Raw genomic sequence first — 19811 nt, 5'->3', positions numbered from 1 at the left:
GAATTTCTCTTCTTTTTGCGATTTTCAGACCATTTTATTCAGTTTGGGAGAGACTTTTCAAATTGTAGCAGTTATTTATAGTCTCAATTAACACTTTTCACTATAAGAATCCTATAGAGGGACGCCTTCATGTGGTGGCACTGATACTGAAGGTAGGTGTTACTGTCCGGTGTCATATGCACGGAGCGACTAATACAGAAAGTTACTGTTCCCTTCTCTCTTCTTCTCCTTTCGGCTCTCCCCTTAGGGGTCGCCGCAGCGGATCACCCGTCTCCATCTTACTCTGTCTTCTGCATCTTCTTCTCTTACACCTACCACCCGCATGTCCTCCTTCACTACAGCCATAAACCTTCTCTTTGGCCTTCCTCTCTTTCTCCTGCCTGGTAACTCCATTTCCAGCATCCTCCTCCCGACATCTCATCCCTCCTCCTCACATGTCCAAACCATCTCAGTCTCGCCTCTCTAGCTTTGTCCCCAAACTGACTTTACGTGCGCTGTCCCTCTAATATGTTCATTTCTAATTTTGTCCAACGCAACATCTTCAATTCTGCTACCTCCAACTGTGCCTCCTGTCTTTTTGTCAGTGGTACTGTCTCCATTCCGTACAACATGGCTGGCCTAACTACAATCTTATAAACCTTCCCTTTCATTTCTGCAGAGACCCTGCTGTCACAGATCACTCCTGTCACCTTTCTCCACCCACTCCATCCCGCCTGAACTCTCTTCTTTACCTCTCTACCACACTCTCCGTTACTTTGTACAGTTGACCTCAAGTATTTGAATTAATCTACCTGCAGCCTCACGGTTCCCCTGTCATCTCTCTCATTTACACACATGTACTCAGTCTTGCTTCTGCTTACTTTATTCCCTTTCTCTTCAGTGCATATCTCCATCTCTCAAGCTCCGCCTCAGCTTCCTTCCGGCTCTCACTGCACATCACAATGTCGTCCGCAAACATCATTGTCCACGGAGGCTCCTGTCTAATCTCATCTGTCAATCTGTCCATCACCATTGCAAACAAGAAGGGACTCAAAGTCGATCCTTGATGCAATCCCACCTCCACCTTGAAACCCTCAGTCATTCCTACTGCACATCTCACTGCTGTTACACTATCGTCGTACATGTCCTTCACCACCCTCACGTACTTCTCTGCCACTCCTGACTTTCTCATACAGTACCACAGTTCCTCTCTCGGTACCCTATCATAAGCCTTCTCCAAGTCTATAAACACACAATGCAACTCCTTCTGGCCTTCTCTGTACTTCTCCATCACCATTCTCAAAGCAAATATGGCGTCTATAGTACTTCTTCCTAGCATAAAACCAAATTGCTCCTCACAGATCCTCACTTCTCTTCTCAGCCTACTTCCACCACTCTTTCCCATAACTTCATTGCATGGCTGATCAGCTTTATACCTCTGTAGTTGCTGTAACATTGCACATCACCCTTATTCACACTCGGTAACTCCACACCCTTGTTCACACTCGGCAACTCCACGCCATATAGTGTTGCCAGATCACGGGTTTATGCAGGGAAGCGCGATTTGAATTTCACTTCCAAACTATTCTTATTTTTGCGATTTTCGATGGTTTTATTCAGTTTGGGAGAAAGTTTTCGAATTGTAGTGGTTATTTATAGTCTCAATTAACTCTTTTCACTACAAGAATGCCATAGAGGGACGCCTTCGTGTGGTGGCACCGATATTGAAGCTAGGTGTCACTGCCCGGGTATGTAAATGTCCCTGATCTTCCTCCCTATCCCCCGAAAAGATGATTGACTGCAAAACCCGGGACTACAAGACCTGCTACTATTGCTACAACTACTGCTACTACTATTACTACTACTACTACTACTACTACTATTACTAGTGCTACTACTATTACTACTATTACTGGTGCTACTACTACTACTACTACTACTGATGCTACTACTACTACTATCACAATTACTACTACTACTACAACTGCTACTACCACCTTTACTATTACTACTACTACTGCGACTGCTAGCACCACCACCACCACTACCACTACTACTACCACTACTACTACAGCATGCTACTACTACCACTACTACTACAGCATGCTACTACTACCACTACTACTACAGCATGCTACTACTACAATTACTACTACAGCATGCTACTACTACTACTTTTTTGTTTTTTTTAACAAAATCACCTCCATCCATTGGTGAATCATATTGTGAAGATCCAAACCAACCTTGCTAATACAGTTCACCATTTGGAGTTGTAATGTGAAGGTTAACACTAACCCTCATATTACAATCCGTTGGCCCCAAGCACGCCAACGGCTGTGGTTACCAACCATCTACTATTACTATTATTATTTTATTTTATATTTATTGATATTACAGTGTAAATAAAGACATTAAACTATTGGAGTCGCTGGTCTATGCGACTCTCGACCACTGTAGCTTCGTAATCCATACCCGCCAGAGAGACAGGCCTGAGGGCTAATGATCTTGTGCCCCTGAGACATAGCAGTGCAGACCTCACGAGGGAGAATGACAGTCGACATCTCATCCAGGCCATAACAGAACTCTGCGGTTGACGTTTCTTCTCAGAAAGAACCTCTGCCAGTCTCGAATAGAATCTCACTGCCTCTGGACCCATCCCACCTGATGTCGTGAACACAAGGGGAGTGAATCGACCGTGGTCCACATGTTGGATCCTTTCTTGATAATTTCTATTTTTTTCTTGTTCATTCCTTTTGTGTGCATGCTGCTACTACTACTACTACTATTACTACTACTACAACATACTACTACTACTACTACTACTACTACAGCATGCTGCTTCTGCTGCTGCTACTACTACTACTACTACTACAACATACTACTACTACTACTACTACTACTACTACTACAGCATGCTACTACTACTACTACAGCATGCTGCTACTACTACTACTATTACTACTACTACTACTACAGCATGCTGCTACTACTACTACTATTACTACTACTACAACGTACTACTACTACTACTACAGCATGCTGCTGCTGCTGCTACTACTACTACTTCTACTACAGCATGCTGCTACTACTACTACTACAGCATACTGCTACTACTACTACAGCATGCTACAACAACAACAACTACTACTGCCACAAGAAACCTCCTTTAATCCACCTTTTGCCTCATCAAGAGCGTAGAGGCCCTGTGCTAGGCTAGAAAGTCCAGCATTTAAGACGAGGGGTGACCATCCTTGCAGGCCCCTGAGTAGCATTAAACCATAGACCCTAAAACTAACCCCAAAATATAAACTTTTCCAATAAAAACAGTTTGACGATACAAATAGAAAAAGAAAGAAAAGAAAGAGAAAAAGAAAAAGGAAATAAGTCGCCGGATGAAAGGCATTAAGAACTCAATTATATAAACGCCTCTCTCTCTCTCTCTCTCTCTCTCTCTCTCTCTCTCTCTCTCTCTCTCTCTCTCTCTCACCTGAAATGACAATAGTGGAGTGTAGAAGGGAAATAGTAGTAGTGGTGGTGTTGGTAGTAGTAGTAGTGGTAGTGGTAGTAGTAATAATAGTAGTAGTAGTAGCAGTAGTAGGAATAGTAAGAGTGTAGTAGTAGTAGTAGTAGTAGTAGTAATGATTATGAAAAATTCCTTACCTCTTTTGGCTCACTTGATGGTCATGTGTGATTAGATTGAAGAACTTTTTTGACTAGTAACCAAGGAGACTCGTTTTTGCCTCAAATCTCATCCTGCCTAGTTGTCATATAAAACAGAGAGAGAGAGAGAGAGAGAGAGAGAGAGAGAGAGAGAGAGAGAGAGAATGGGGTCAGTATTATGATAGTGCAGTATCCAGAGAGAATGAGAGAGAGAGAGAGAGAGAGAGAGAGAGAGAGAGAGAGAGAGAGAGAGGAACCGAAATAATATCAACACAGGCTATCCAGATCTATTTTTTATCAATTTATTATTTAGAAGCTTTAGGTGGTTATTTATTTAGTTATTTATTTATTTAGGTAGACATTTATCGGTGAATTCTAAATAAAAATTGTCCCTCATTTTTTACGCCTAAAGTCATCAGTAACTGTAGCGCCGAAACGTTTAAAATTTGGACCTTTTTATCTTTGTTTTTTCTTTCTCTGTGTTTTTATATTTCGATTCGTTTTCTTTTCTTTCATTCTTTCTTTCTGCTCCGCGTCCTCCTCCTCCTCCTCCGCATTTTCTCCTCCTCCTCCTCCTCCTCCTCTTCTTCTTCTTCTTCTTCTTCTCCTCCTCTTCCTCCTCCTTCTTCTTCAACTTCTTCCTCCTACTCCTCGTCCTCCTTCACCATCTCCTCCTCCTACTGTTTCAGGATGAAACTTGTGTACTTGTCCCACATGGGAGAGTTCATTGTCTCAGTGGAGTGAACGGAGCTAGGGCCTGATTGACTGCTGCCTACCTTAAAAGCGCCAGGCAAGGCTGCCGCACCACCCCTAAACATCCACACTGTGCAGTGTGTAGTCTCCACGTTATGTCCACAGACTTCGCATTAACTCAATGTACCGGTTTATAATGTCATGCCGTAACTATTAGTTTATTTGATTACTTTCTCTTTTAGGTTACTCTATCGGGTAGCTTATAGACAAAGTATTATAGAATGTGACTTTTCCTTTCCAGTATTTCCTGTGAAATTTCCATGTCAGTTTTTCCATGCTGCATGGTGGTTTTTCTCACTTTTTCCTGGAGGGTTTGGTGGTGGGGGGAGCCTTCGTGCTTTACTATCCTTATCCTTCAGCATGTAGAGTTTGATCTTGTAGTCATAGGCTGCGTTCACACCAAGCGATTCGATTCGATTCAATTCATGGAGAATCATATCGATTCATGATTCGTCTTGATGCGACATGTTAATTCCTATAGGAACTGTTCACACAAAGCGAATCAATTTAATTCAGATCATGGCGATTCAAGGCGATTCAGAATCACTGATGCGCGAGGGTCCATTTTTTCATCAGTCATGGCGATTCAGTGGAGGAGTGAGCACCATGCTACCGGACGTCCTGATAAATTTAGTGAGAGAGCGACGTGCTATTTATGATACTAGTGATCCTAAGCATCGGGACAGGGATGCCATAGCGGCTTTATGGAAGGATATTGCTGCAGAAATTAAATGCACAGGTGAGTTAAGTCATAAATGAAGGATGTCTATTTTTTTACTGTATTCACAGCCATAAATAAAGGATGTCTATTTTCTTAATATATTCACAACCAGAAACAAAGAATTTATACTTATTTTTACTCTATGCACAACCAGAAATAAAAGATATGTTTTCTTAATGGTGGTGTCTTTTATACTGCATGAAACACTACTTCTCCCAACTTTCAGACTTTTTAACAGTTCACTTCTTACCTAAGGTAAATGGCAATCCTTTCTTCAACTCCAACTGCACGTCGGTAATTAGTATACTGTTTTCTTATGTTGGGTGCAGTCAACTCCACTAGCATTTTAAACTGTTCAGTGGTCATCCTAAAATAATCATAAAACTTGTCTGAATTGTTTATCAAATCTGGGAACAAGTGTCCGAAACTCCCAAAATCAGGTCTTTTTGCATTAATTTCATGCACCCATATTCTTATTGGACGCCTACGCCTACGCCGCCTCAGCCACAGCAACACCTCTATTTCAGCAAGAGCGTCTACGTCCATCCTCGTTCAAGTCAGCCTTAGCACTACTCCCTGTTGATTCTGACAGTTTGATTCTGTCGGTATGAACGGCGCTGATTCAAAATGAATCGAATCAATTGATTCTCCATGACTTGAATCGAATCGAATCGCTTGGTGTGAACGCAGCCATAGTTTTCTCTGTAACAAGCAGCCTCGAAAGGACCATAAGGTTTGTTGCTGTTTGCTTTCCTGTGTAATCCTATGTAATCCTATGTAATCCTCCTCCTTCTCCTTCACCTCCTCCTCCTCCTCCTCCTCCTTTTCCCTTTCTCCTCCTCCTTCTCCTTCACCTCCTCCTCCTCCTCCTCCTCCAATTTTTCTTCTTTTTCTTCTTTCTCCTCCTCCTCCTACTTTTTCCCTTCTCCTCCTCCTCCTCCTCCTCCTCCTCCTCTTTCACATTCTCCTCTTCCTCCTCCTTCACCTCCTCCTCCTCCTCCTCCTCCTCCTCCAATTTTTCTTATTCTTTTTCTACTTTCTCCTCCTCCTCCTCCTCTTCCCTTACTCCTCCTCCTGCTTCTCCTCCTCTTCTTTCCTTCCTCTTCTTTTTTTTTCTCATCATCGTCGTCTTCATAATCTTCTATTTCTTCTGCTTCTTCTTCCTCTCCTCCTCCTCCTTCTCCCTCTTTTTCTCCTCTTCCTCCTCCTCCTCCTCCTCCTCATCCACCTTCTCCTCCTCTTCTTCTTCCTTTCACTATTATTATTATCATTAATAATAATAATAATAATAATAATAATATTTCTATTATTATCATTATCATCATTATTACCATCATTCTTCTTTTTTTTTTCAATATTAATCATACCACATCCCAAATTTCTCAAAAACTCACACTAACACACCTTGCACCGTCCTTCCTAATTACGTACATGCTTACCTGAGTGCACATTAACTCCTCAGGTGTGTCACGCGATAAGAGATAAGGCTGGCTGAGATATGGAGTGTTAGTGTTATCAGCACAGTATGAGTCTCGTGGTTTGACGTGGGAGAGAGAGAGACCTAATTTATACGTAAGGGTGCGGCCACACTTGTTCGAAACATGTGTTGGCAACATGTTTCAAACTGCCCAGAACAATGTTATGGACATGTTTGAAACACTAGTGTCTCGAACATGTTGGCAACTCACTGGCATCACGTTGGCAGCACCGGTGTGGACGAGGCTTTGAGCTGCGGACATGAATCTAACACAGCAGTAGACCATTACCTGCGACCGTGGTACCATTCATAATCTGTCTTTGACATCCTGAAGAAATTACGAAATTCTGAAGTATCCCTCACTTGTGCCGGTAGCAGTCCAATGTCGTCTCTAACGAGGTCATTTACAAAATGATGTCCATCACCACAGGGGTTTGCCTTACATGATGGACGCACAAAAAATCGCCAGTGAGCACTTATTTTTTGTCTCTCCTGTGCAAATAATACAACCGTTGCGGCTGCGATAAGTAAGGCTTTCTCCCACATTGCCATGTTGCTGGATACTGTCTCTCACAAGTCTGGACCACACGACTACTTCACCTTTGTTTCGAACATGTCGGTGACTTTCTCGAAAACCATGCTCGTGACACTGCCCATAACATGTCTGTGACACGTTGCGAACATGTTCGAGACATGAATGTAACATGTCACGAGCAATGTTTCTGACAATGTTTGAGGGCAAGTGTGGCCGCACCCTAAGGGAAGGCAGTTCGTCTGTGTGTGTGTGTGTGTGTGTGTGTGTGTGTGTGTGTGTGTATGTGTGTGTGTGTGTGTTCTTACGTAATTGTTCTTACCTAACTGTATCTTTACAGGAATGAATCAAGCTCGTACTGTCCCGTGTATTAAACCATTTTTATCATAGGCTACATATCCTTAAATTTGTGAATAGTTTTGGTAAACAAAATTTCATTCGGTAGTGCATTCCACTGATCAATTGTCCTATTTGGGAAACTGAATTTCCTTACGTCTTTATCGCCTCTTTTTTTATTAGTTTATTTTTTTCTTCGCAGTGTCCTCTTGCTGATGCTTCCCCATAGGTTATGTAATCATTTATGTCTATTTTCTCCTTCCCTGAGATGCATTTATATGGCATACTCATGTCTCCTCTTTTCCTTCTCTCCTGTAGTGTTGGTAGATTCAAATTTTCTAGTCTTTCTTCGTAGCTTTGATCCCTTAAGCTTGGTACCCATCTTGTAGCTGCCCTTTGTACTTTTTCAATCTTATCTATGTATTTCTTGAGATGAGGATTCCAGACTACTGATGCATACTCCAGGGTTGGTCTGATGAATGATGTTATTATCTTTCTCAGCATGTCTTCATTGATATATGTGAATGCTGTTCTCAAATTAGCAAGCAGTGTTTCCATGTTACGTACTTTCTCACTGATGTGGTAAGCAGGAGATATTCTGTTATTGATAATCACTCCCAGGTCCTTCTCCCTTTCTGATATGTGTAGGGTTGAACTTCCTAACTTATAATCCTAATCTGGTCTTTTCCCACTTTTACCAAACTTAATTACATGACACTTGTCCACATTAAACTCCATTTGCCATTTATTGCTCCATTAATGAAGCTTATTTAATTCCTCTTGTAGCTCTCTGCAAGAATCAGTGTTGGTAATATTCCTTTGTATTTTTGCATCATCAGCAAACATATTTAGACAGCTTCCATTTCCAGTGGTACTATCTGTGTCATTTATATATACTAAAAACATAATTGGTGCCAGCACTGAGCCCTGTGGAACTCCGCTGGTCACTTCCCTCCATGATGAGTAATTTCCGATTAGTACTGTTCTCATTTCCTTTTTTCTGAGAAAACCCTGCATCCAACAGTACAGGTTGCCTTGGATACCTCCTTGATGGTGTGTGTGTGTGTGTGTGTGTGTGTGTGTGTGTGTGTGAGAGAGAGAGAGAGAGAGAGAGAGAGAGAGAGTGCTCCAAGGAATTTTAAGCAATTGATCAAGAGTTAGCTAAGATCAATGTTGCTATCAATCACGTGCAATATGACGTCACTGGTTTGCAATATGACGTCACTGGTTTGGAATACGACGTCACTGGTTTGCAATACGACGTCACTGATTTGCAATATGACGTCACTGGTTTGCAATATGACGTCATTAGTTTGCAATATGACGTCACCGAAAAAATAAAAATATGTTGCAAGAGAAACGTTTATAAATCAAACGATAATAATGATCAGGATTATTATGTTTAGGCAAGCTCCCTAACACCATTTCCTAAGCGATTTATTTTGTTTATTACCCCTTACTGCCCTTCCTGTGTCACAAATCCTTCCATTATCGCCATAGTCTGCCTAAATAACGTCTCTATCCATCCATCTATTGCCAGACGCCTCAATTCCGTAAGGGGTGGCTACAAACAAATCGCCTCCATGTCGCCTCGTCCCCCGCCATTTCACTGCCCTGCTCCCAGCTCACACACCCCTTTCTCATATACCCTCTCCACTCCATCCCTCCATCTCATCCTTGGCCTCCCCCTCCCTCTTCCCTCGTCCACCTCACTCACATACACTCTCCTCGTCAGTCTCTCACCCTCCATCCTCTCCATATGGCCAAACCACCTCAGTGTGTTTCTCAAAACGCTTCCTATCACATCCACATCCACACCACAACGCTCCTTCACATCCTCATTTGTCAGCCTGTCTCTCCATGTAACTCCACAGGCTTCTCTCAAATAACTCATTTCCACTGCTCTCACTCTTGACTTGTGTCCTTCCAACAATGTCCAAGCTTCACTTCCATACGTTAGAGTTGGTATCACAATACTGTCATGTAGTAACTTTTTCACTTCCAAGCTCACTTCCCTGTTTCTTATCACTGCTTTCAAGGAACCAGCAACCTTTCTTCCCTGCTGTACCCTTTCAAGCACTTCACCCTCCAAAAAACGTACAAAATGATATCCACCCAAATCCAAGAATAAATCGCTAAGGAAGAAGGGTTAGGGAACTTCCTTTACCCAAGACAGAAAAAGTCAATTGCAAGACAAAAGGCCGTATTCCCGTCTGTTAAGGAAGCTCCCTAGCACCTGTTCCATTGCGATTTATTTTTGAATACGGATGGCTAATATAATTTACACGTTACATATGCACAGTATTTGAATGATTTACATAACACAGAAGAGGAGAGCAAGGTGTAATAAGCAAAATAAATCGCTTGGGAAGAGGTGTTAGGGAGCAAAAAAGAAATTCTGCCAAAATTCAGGTTAGTATAGGCCTAATTTTGAGAGAGAGAGAGAGAGAGAGAGAGAGAGAGAGAGAGAGAGAGAGAGAGAGAGAGAGTAATGGTGATGAGAATACTAGCTATAAAGAGAGAGAGAGAGAGAGAGAGAGAGAGAGAGAGAGAGAGAGAGAGAGAGAGAGAGAGAGAATGCTATATCAGCGATTGAGAATTGTGTTAATAGGACAAGATAGAGAGGTATGTAGGTAACCAGGTCGACAGGAGAAAACCAGTGTCGATAAGTCGTGTGGCCTTGGATAGCTTGTTGTGGGGTTTTATGTTGAAAGTAGGTGCCGCTCTGTCTCACTGGCCCTTCTGTCTCCCTTGTGTTGTTGGTGAGTTATAGACACTCTTGGGCTATGGAGTTTATTGTGACACTGTTATATCGCTGTGTGCTGGACGGAACAATGCAGCGTGACAGCTAACCTCCTACACGATCCTATCTCCTAAGCTTCCTTCTGCCTTCTATCGTACTCTCTGGCTCTCTGACTGCTGTACCTGATTTCCATACTGCTTGGTGGGGATGTGTTTAATGTCTGCTACTTTTCCACCACATGTGCTAACCGCCTTTCACCAATTACCCTACGTGTTTCCTACATAATGGGATTCTCGAGCGTCTGGAAAATATTTGCTATACATTCTGGCCAGAGGATGTGCACGTCTTGGCCTGAGCACCAGACATACATGTTGTGCAAGTGGTACCTATTGTGCTCTGAGATATATACCAGTGCCTATAATATGATTCTTACATGTCTATAACTATTACATGTGACATATTAATGCCAATAATTGGACTCAATTTGATATAGCATTTTGAAAAGAAATTTGCCCCTAGAACAGCCTTCTGAAGTTTGACAGATTTCTGTGACACCCTATATAACATTCTCTCTCTCTCTCTCTCTCTCTCTCTGATTGGCTTAAACAACAGACTACACTCGTTTCACTCCAGCTTGGCCTCAAATCACCATCTCTCCATCTTGAGTACTGAGTTGTAACGAGAGGTCAGCGCTAGAAATGATCCAAGTCTTGAAGGAATACAGAGGAAAAGATGAACCACAGCATTGTCTTATTCTGCTACTGAGCTACGTAAAATAAGCTGCAAGAGGACCTAAATCTGAGCCAAGTTAGGGTGAAAGGAGTATAGCAAATTCTTATCACATACGGGAATGCTTGCAGGGAATTATGGCTGTCGACTGTGGTGTTGACGTGGATCTGATTGAAAGTGTTAAAAGAAATACTTTGAAATGGTTTAGTCATGTGGAGAAGATGGAGAGTGAGAGACTGACTAGGAGAGTGTATGTGAGTGAGGCGGAGGGGGAGAGGAGAAAGGGGAGACAATGGATGAATGGAGGGATGGAGTAGATAGATATATGATACAGAGGTGTGTAAGTTGGAAGGAGGACAGCCAAATGACAAAGGACAGGGTGACGTAGAGACGATTTGCTTGTGACCACCGCTCGCGGGACTAGAGCGTCTGACAACAGACAGACACACAGTGATGTAAAAGTCGTCTGGTCCTGTATATATCATAGATTCTAAACAAAAAGCGGTGTCAAGGCACAGCAAATCCGTCCCCGCAAATTAGGGAGGGGGGGGGGGGAGGTTCTTCTGTGAGGCAATTCCGAAGTAAAATGGCTCTTTATAGGGTTTTCATCACGGCCACACAGCTAACTTCCCTTATGTATGACTAAATCTCTTTACTCTGTGACAGCTGCTTTGAAATGATTTCCAGCTGTGTTGCCTCTTGCCAATCTTTCATTAAACTACTCTGCGGATTATTGGAAGACACTTTAAATCAATCAGTGAGAGTATGAAGTGTTGCCATACCACTGGCAGCACTTCAAATCCAGCCTACTGAAGGCCGCTTATGACCCAATGTGACCCGACAGACGCCGAGGTGAAGTAGGCCTACCTCCTGGAAAGGGGCACAACATACCATTTTAAAAATGCCCTCGTGTCTTGAGTGTTGGCCTTCTCCCTACAAAATTATTAGCCTTTGTTTCCGGACTAACGCGTCCATTCTGGGGTTTATCCGTAGTGATGGTGTTTTACTGTATGAGGTGAAATGTCCGAAGTGTGGTAGGTTGTGCTGGTACGAGAAGTGTCTGTGACAGTATTACCATACGTACTGCTAGGCATCTGGCAAGATACCTTCCCCCCAAGACAAACAGCACACTTGTTTGGGCCTTGGACATGGCGAGTTGGCTGAATAGGCCAAAACAACAGTTTCTCCATAAGACAAACGGCTTTCACAGTTAGGCTGGGCTTGAGTGACTTACAAGATTAGGTTTAGTGGCAGATGGTTTATGTCATGGTGGAGTCTGAGGGAGGCTTAGCCCCTCCAATTAGGTGCTTAGTTTTTCTGATGGATTTTCATGTGTTTTATATATTATGCTCAGTCTTGTCAGAAATGCCTGATTTTGCTGTGGTGGTGTGGGTACGGGGATAATGGGGCATTTCCGATTGAAACGAGGATCAGTATCATTCACGGTGGAGGTAGGGAGGAGAAAATGGCAAAACAGGGCATTTTTGATTGAAGTGATCATCAAAATCGTTCATAGTGAAGGGAGGGGAAAGAAAATGTCAAATCATTAATCCATCAATCACACCATCAGTCACACCTCACCAGTTCATCAATCACACCACACCAGTCCATCAATCACACCATCAGTCACATCATACCAGTCTCTCTCTCTCACCACACCACACCAGTTCATCTTTTACATCTCATCCCACCGGTCTTCATCACACCACACCACTGCAGCTCCATTCAAGTCCATGCATCACACCATACCAATTCATCAGTCACACCACATCAGTCCATCTATCAAACCACGCTAGTCATTCTATCACACCACACCACACCACACAAATCCATCTTTCAAACCACACATCAATTCAGTGATCACACCACACAATAGCAGTCCACATATCACACCATACCATTCCAGTCCGTCTATCACACCATACCACTCCTATTGCACCACAACACCTGTCCATCTGTCACACCACACCAATCCAGCTAACACACCACACCAGTTCATCGACCACACCAAACTGCACCAGTCGATTTGTAACATCTCACCATTCTTTGTCTTTGTGAATAGGTGACTCTATATTGAGTTTTATGACAAATGTTTTCCTGCATACAACCCAGTGTGTGGAGGAGTTGTGTTATTTGGGGGCCATGTTATGTGCTGGAGGTGGGGCTAGGGATTATTCCCCCGTGCTAGACCTAGACAGTTCCATTAGCCCTGCTAGGGTTACAGGAGAGTGCTACCCCTCCTAGCAAAGGGAGCTATCTGGGCGCGGCGCAAACTCTCGACCTCGCGATTTTGAGTCATGCATTACCACTGAGCCACCCCGCTCCCCAGCTGCGTGGATAGTGTAAGGAGTGGTTGGAGGAAGTTCAGGGAGCTGTTAACTTTCCTAACATTGAGAGGGCTCTCCCTCAGTGCGAAGGGATCTTTGAATGCAGCATGTTTTAGGAGTATAATGCTGTACGGCAGTGAGATTAGGGCAGTTGAGGAAGAGAGTAATGTATTCATAGGCTCAAACATACAGAAATGACAATGATTAGATGGATGTGTAGTGTGTCCTTGAATGCAAGGCCTGGGGGGGCTGGGGTTATGATTGAAGATTTTGAAGGAAGGATAAGACTGGAATGTATTGTTGTTGTGATGAGGGGAAGAATGACATGGTTTGGGCATGTTGAGAGGATGGAGGATGGCAATTGGGTGTGGAAGGTGAGAAGTGTGAATGTCATAAGATTGTGGGAGGCAGACCAAAAAAGACCTGGGACGTGGTCACAGAGTGTGGCCTCAGGAATCAGAGACTAATGAGGGAGGCTGCCAGAGATCGAGCAGTGTGGTGAGCTGCCATTAGCTGACCAAAGCTGCTGCACACTAGCATGTTGGAACCTTTAAAAAGGAAAGGAAAACACCTGTAGTGGCACCTGACTGAAGTGGTTAGTTTCTACAGTTCAGTGGGTTGATAACCAAATAAACCTGGGGCCATAACAACAACAACAATAACAAGTCAGCCCCATTAATTTTCTTTTATACTCAGCTGTTTCACTGCTAAGTTGCTATGGTAGGTGGCAGCAACCATCATCCACTCACTTGCTGTAGTCCTGCCTACATATCCCTCATCTTTGCTGTGTCTGCCCTCCACTCTCCTACTTCTTACTTTCCATCCTGTCTCTATATATTACTCTTCTTTCCACTTCAGGTGGCTGTACACTGAGTGACAAGCCTGATGGTTTCCTGTAACTATAGAAACCATTTACAATGCTGGGTGGTAACCATATAACCAAATAACAGGGTGATGTGGAGCCTGCTATGGTGACCCACTAACTGGGTGGAGAGAGGAAAATATGGCGTAAATCCAGGAACCAAAGCCCCAAAGTTTTCCCCACATCTCAATGTGGTGAAGTGCTGTCAGCGACAAGGGAACATCAGTTCACCGCTCAGGACAACCCTGCAAGGACAGTTGCTTGCCTGTGGATGATGGGTCTGCTCAGCCATACAGATTGGGGTTGATCAACAACATTCTTCAAATAGCTGAAGAGCTAACAACTTTTTATTTATTAATTATAAAGTTATTTCTATGAGCAAAATTAGTGATTTTGTGTGCATTTAACCCTTCCACCATGAACCTGAGGTGTCTCATTAAAAATAGCATTTTGTATGCACACATCTTGGACTTTATGCGAGGAGTACCGGACCAAAATCCATTCATTACCAAGGATAGTGTGAAAAAATAAAACCAGAAGTTATCTCAGGTATAAAATGTATATATTTTATTCTTTAATTACCCAACATACCCCAGTGTGAACATTACCAAAGAAACCATACAATATTATATATATTAAAATGAATAGTTACTCAGGTATATAATGCATATCATCATCATCATCATCCTGCCTCTTTTTTCCACCCATGAGTGGGGTGAGGTGTATATTCTCTCTATGCATAACTTAGGCATTCTTTGTAAATTAATCTCTAAAATAAATATACTTCATTCGTATGATAAAACATACTCACAGCCAATCATTATCAAACAATATGATGCAATAAAATAAAAAGAAATGTTAGTTCAGATATAAAATGAAAAAAACTTCATTCTTTAATCTGCACAGCAATAATTTCTGGATGCTTGGGCATAATCGTACTTTTGTTACTACACTGTGGACATTTCCCACAGTGTAAGGGTTACACTCTCTATCAAAATCTTTAATAAAATAATGCCATTTATGTTGTTCTTCCTATCACCAGCTGACATTTCTGTTTGGCAGAGGCTGCCAAGATGCCAAGTGAACTAAATTAAACTGCCATATCGTAGCAAGAATCATGTATGTTCTTACAGTCAAGCAGAATATCACATCACATTGGGCATTTCTATCTTTCATGTTTGCTGTTACTGGACAATTTAAATTTGGCCAAGGAAAGGCCTCTCATACACAAGCAGCTAATGAAGGCTGTACCTAATCCTGTATTTAAAACCTCTATGTTGGGGGGGGGGGGGAAATCAAGATTATTCATTTGGGCTGAAAGAATTTTACATATCACTTATACTAAAAGATAATAACAAGAGCATTAGAGTACCCAGTATAACTCCATAGGTACTGGTACTTTACATAACAAGGAGTGGTCTTAAGTACTGTACAGCCAGTCCTTACTTAACAATTTCAGGCTCTGACAATTCCGTGTTAGATTAATAAAATCATTTGTCATTAGCTGGAAAAGAACAGATTTGACCTAAGCATAGAAGGATTAATGGTGACAACACAGCACTCTCAGTATGCTACAACTCATTCTCAGCTTAATGTAACTGTTGGCCATTTGCTGACATTATGCACTGGAGATGACGTGACTATGAGAGGATCAAAGTTTTTGTTATGTGCCCATAAAATGCTACTTTTAAGTGAAACAGCCTTAAGTAAGATGTTCTACTGATTCATGACTATGGAGTTACAAGCAAACACAAATTTCTTGCTTCAAACACCTTTAGCTACATACAGTCGTAAATAATTATAAGTAATGAATAAGCATTAATTCACCAATAACATAATACAATAATATACTGCATAAACTATCTTAAAATGAAGATAAACTGCACTGGTATTCACAAATCAAAGTCAATGTCATCTAAATCATCAGTTAAACCAGATTCCAAGTTGGCCCGGAACTTAGACAAATTGAGAGTTTTAGAACTTGTTAGTGCTGAACTGTGAGAGAATGTTGGTTTTCTAAATGGCAATACGAGGTTTCCAAGGATTCTTTTCTTGTTTTTTGAATTTTCATTAACCGACTGTGACTGCTTTGAGTTTCCAAGATTCAGGCTACCATTTTTATTGCTAGCTATTAGTAATTTTTCACTGGACTGACCTGAATGGATAGATTTGTTGTTTGCTTTTACACCATTAAGAGAGTCCTTCTCCAAGTGATGTTCCTCACTGTTTTCAAACACACCCCTCCCTGATTCTTTGCTTTCCTTATCTCTATTATTTCTCTCAGATTCTCTACTATCAGAACTTACACACCCATCACCTGCTGAATGGTCATTTTCCCTGTTTTTAACAGACCCATCACTCTTTTCCTTCAGAAGTTGGTAGACTTTATTGCTTGCAGAGTTTTCAGAGGAGTCAGTGATACTTCTTGTGTTAGTGAGGGCAAAGCAGGATCTTTTCTGTTTCTTCACACCCGAATCCAAACTTTTACTTTGGGAATCTATTTTCCCATTCTCCTTATGTCCTTGGAAGGTCTGATTCTGTAAATTGGTGTCAGATCTTACTTCACAGTTTACCCCATGCTTTTCTTCAGGGTTACCTGACAAGGGACTGTCAGTACCTTCATGTTCAGAGCTTTGTTTACATGATGGATCAGCAGAAGGCTCCCTCATTTCTGGATTTCCTGCAGTGTCTTGAATATCAAAAAAATCTGCATCATCATCATCTATCTCTTCATTTGTGCCACTGGCCTGTTCATTTACATCACTGCTTTGAGCTTGTGTGTAATTTCTCCTGTCAACTGACTTGTGTGTGCTTCCAAGGTTGTGGATAGTTGAAGTTAAAATAACCTGATTCATACCTGGAGTTTGTTCATCATCTGGAGAATCTTCCTTACTGTTTGATGTGCATGTAAACTGTTTTAGTTTTGATATGAAGGAATTATTAGGACCATCTGGTGAAGCACTATGTTCTCTTTCCCTCTCATTACTATCATCTTTTCCATCACATCCTTTCTCATTTTCTCCAGACAATATTTCATCACCTTCATCCTGCAGTGAGCTTTCTATCTCACTATTATGACCTGGAACTGCCTTTTCATTTTCTTTACTTTCAGCTATATACTGTCCTTCTCTTCCTTTATACTTTGTCCTGAAATCCGACTTTACATACGAGAATTTTTTTAACCAACCTAGATCTTTACTCTGCAGTCTGCTGTCACATGGCATTTCTGTTACTTCAGGTGAGTCTCTTACTGTCTTCTTACTTCTTGACTTCTCCTTACTGGAAGGTTTGCATTGAGATTCTGCTTCAATTTTTTCATCATCCTTGTCTTTACAGTCCTTTTTACATGATTTTTGCTTTACATCAGTATGTTTTTTCAGTTTATGACTATGTCCCACTCCCTCCATATCAGGGCCTTTCTTTTTAAATACAATTCCTGATGAGAAACTACCTTTATTCTTCTGAGAAAATACAATACTTCTTGAAGATAAACTTTCAAAATCCTCCAGTTCTTCCAATAATGCATCCCCAGCCTTATCAACAAGCTCCTGTGCATTTCCTGAGGGTGATTCAACACAGTCATCAAATTCTCTCACCTTAGTTTTCTTGGCTTTTACCCTCTTATTACGTGACTGACTAACATCACTGTTGGCCACATTGGATTCTCCTTTTCGCTTGGAGCCCTTCCTACTCCTTATCTTTGCAGAGCCTAAGTTATCGGATTCCATACTATGTGACTGCTTCTGAGTGTCACTGCAGTTAACAGAGGTTCTCTCATTCTTCCCTGACATTTCATAAAGAGTTCTTTGTGTTCCCACTCTTCTTTGGTCACCTTCCTCCAGCTCTTCAATACTCACAGTTACAGCATCTTCTCTTACTAATGGCCTGAATTCCTTCCTCTGTTGAAATTGCTGTACCTTGTCTTCAGTGTTTGTTGTACACGTGTTTTCCCTTCCTACATTTGCATGGATCAGTCTGGTATGTTGTGAGGCTTGTAACTTTTCTTCTTCATTAAGTCTTTTCATCTCATCTGTCAGGACATCAAAAAGCCCAAGTTTCTGCATGACAACCTTCACTGTAAACAAAAGAACCATCAATCTTTAATAAGTTATCATTCATCCCTTGAATGTAAAAGGCAGCTACTATTGTATATGAAACGATTTGGAGTGAAATGATCATAAAATCAGGCAAGAAAACAAAGTATGGTAATCAATAAGTTTAGCTACACACCTACATTTGTGGACATTATACCACTGTCCCTGGAGGTACAGTGGAATCTCCTATACTGCGCGATGCTAAATTGTGGATTCATAATACATAGCAACATCATGCAACAGTCTGCAATATCAGTAGCTTGCGGAAATTACATGAAATTCACGAATGTAGCCCAAAAGTGACGCTTTTCTGATGCCTTGTGTAATATGCGCCACCATTACCTCAAGCCTGTGTGTCTAGCTGGACATAAACCAATCGTGCCATGCATGTCAATTACTAAACCAATCATATTCATGCACAGAATGTACTACAGCATAAGCCAATTCTAAACCAATCATATTCATGCACAGAATGTACTACAGCATAAGCCAATTCCAGTGCTTCCCTCCCACACCAAGCATGAGGGATGTGTGCACTTGATGCCCCAACACCCGGTTCAGTGCATTATCTCCTCCCCATTGTTATTGTGTGGCTCTAGAATGGTGAGAGGATTTTTTCTTCCCTCCCGTGCTTCCTCTGCCTGCCCAGAATTACCATGGCTGATTGTAACCCTCCTAAGCCTACAACTTCTTCGAGAAAGAGGAAGAAGACAACGCTAACTTACACTCAAAAGTTAGATGGAATAAGGAGGACTGATGGCGGTGAGAAGAAAGCCAAAGTTGCCCACCATTACGGAATCAATGAGGTAATTCTTTACCAAATGGATGCGGCGATTCCACCCATATTATAACAAACTCATGATCTCAAGTTAAGTAATTTTGCTACATATGCAACACAGATAATTAACTATTGAATTGTGACTGCAAGAAGTGAGTCGGGGGAAAAAACCAAAAGATACCTATTTGGGGATATTTAAGGAAACAGGCAGGTTGACCATGACAATTTACCAACGATCTCTTCAGCTGGCCGCGTTGTTACCAATCACTGCTCCGACTGGATGCGTCAGTGTGTCACACATTCTAAATCATCATTTATAGCTTTCAGAGATAAGTTTATAAAACTGCCCAGTAGCTGTGGTAACCCAGGAACAAGAACAAGTAACCTGTGAATGACTCATTTCAACAGAAAACATAGAAAGGCAGTGCCTGTTTGGTAAAGAACTAATCTCAATGAACTGACGACCCTTATGATGACACGGAGACAGCTGAGGGTGATGACGACACCGATCTGTTGTTTCCAGACCGGACTTTGAGAGGTTCCTGAGGGAGGCTGCTGAGGAGGCAGCAGCACATTCGCCTTGTGCTGAGAGGCTGTAGTCCGCCTCAAGCCTTGGAGACCCCCATCCCCTCCTCCATCCATTTAAGCAATGTCGTCAGTCAGAGTCAGGTAAGAATCTTACAATACTGTTCATTCCCATTAAATGTGTTTTACTAACTTCTTTTCCAGGTTGTTTGTGTTGACTGGTGACCAGTTTGATGTAGGTCAGGGGGTAAGGGGGGCAACTTTTCTGAGATGACAGACCCATAAGTAATTTTCC

At 42.0% G+C, this 19811-nt stretch overlaps 1 protein-coding gene across 1 annotated transcript in view; it reads right to left on the bottom strand.

Annotated features, from left to right (window-relative positions):
* Nucleotides 1-16011: 16011 nt before the first annotated feature.
* Nucleotides 16012-19811, bottom strand: part of LOC145401700 (uncharacterized) — a 90303-nt gene continuing 86503 nt past the window's right edge. Inside the window, exon 16 of the mRNA XM_080273882.1 lies at nt 16012-18194. Within this exon, the coding sequence (XP_080130008.1) occupies nt 16012-18194 (2183 nt within the window). The remainder of the gene's footprint in view (nt 18195-19811) is intronic.

Source organism: Coenobita brevimanus, chromosome 56 (assembly GCF_032717465.1).
Source record: "Coenobita brevimanus isolate Jiangsu-jjx chromosome 56, ASM3271746v2, whole genome shotgun sequence".
NCBI classification, from domain to species: Eukaryota; Metazoa; Arthropoda; class Malacostraca; order Decapoda; family Coenobitidae; genus Coenobita; species Coenobita brevimanus.
The sequence above is the reverse complement of the archived record's forward strand: the minus strand, read 5'-3'. Positions and strand labels throughout refer to the sequence as shown.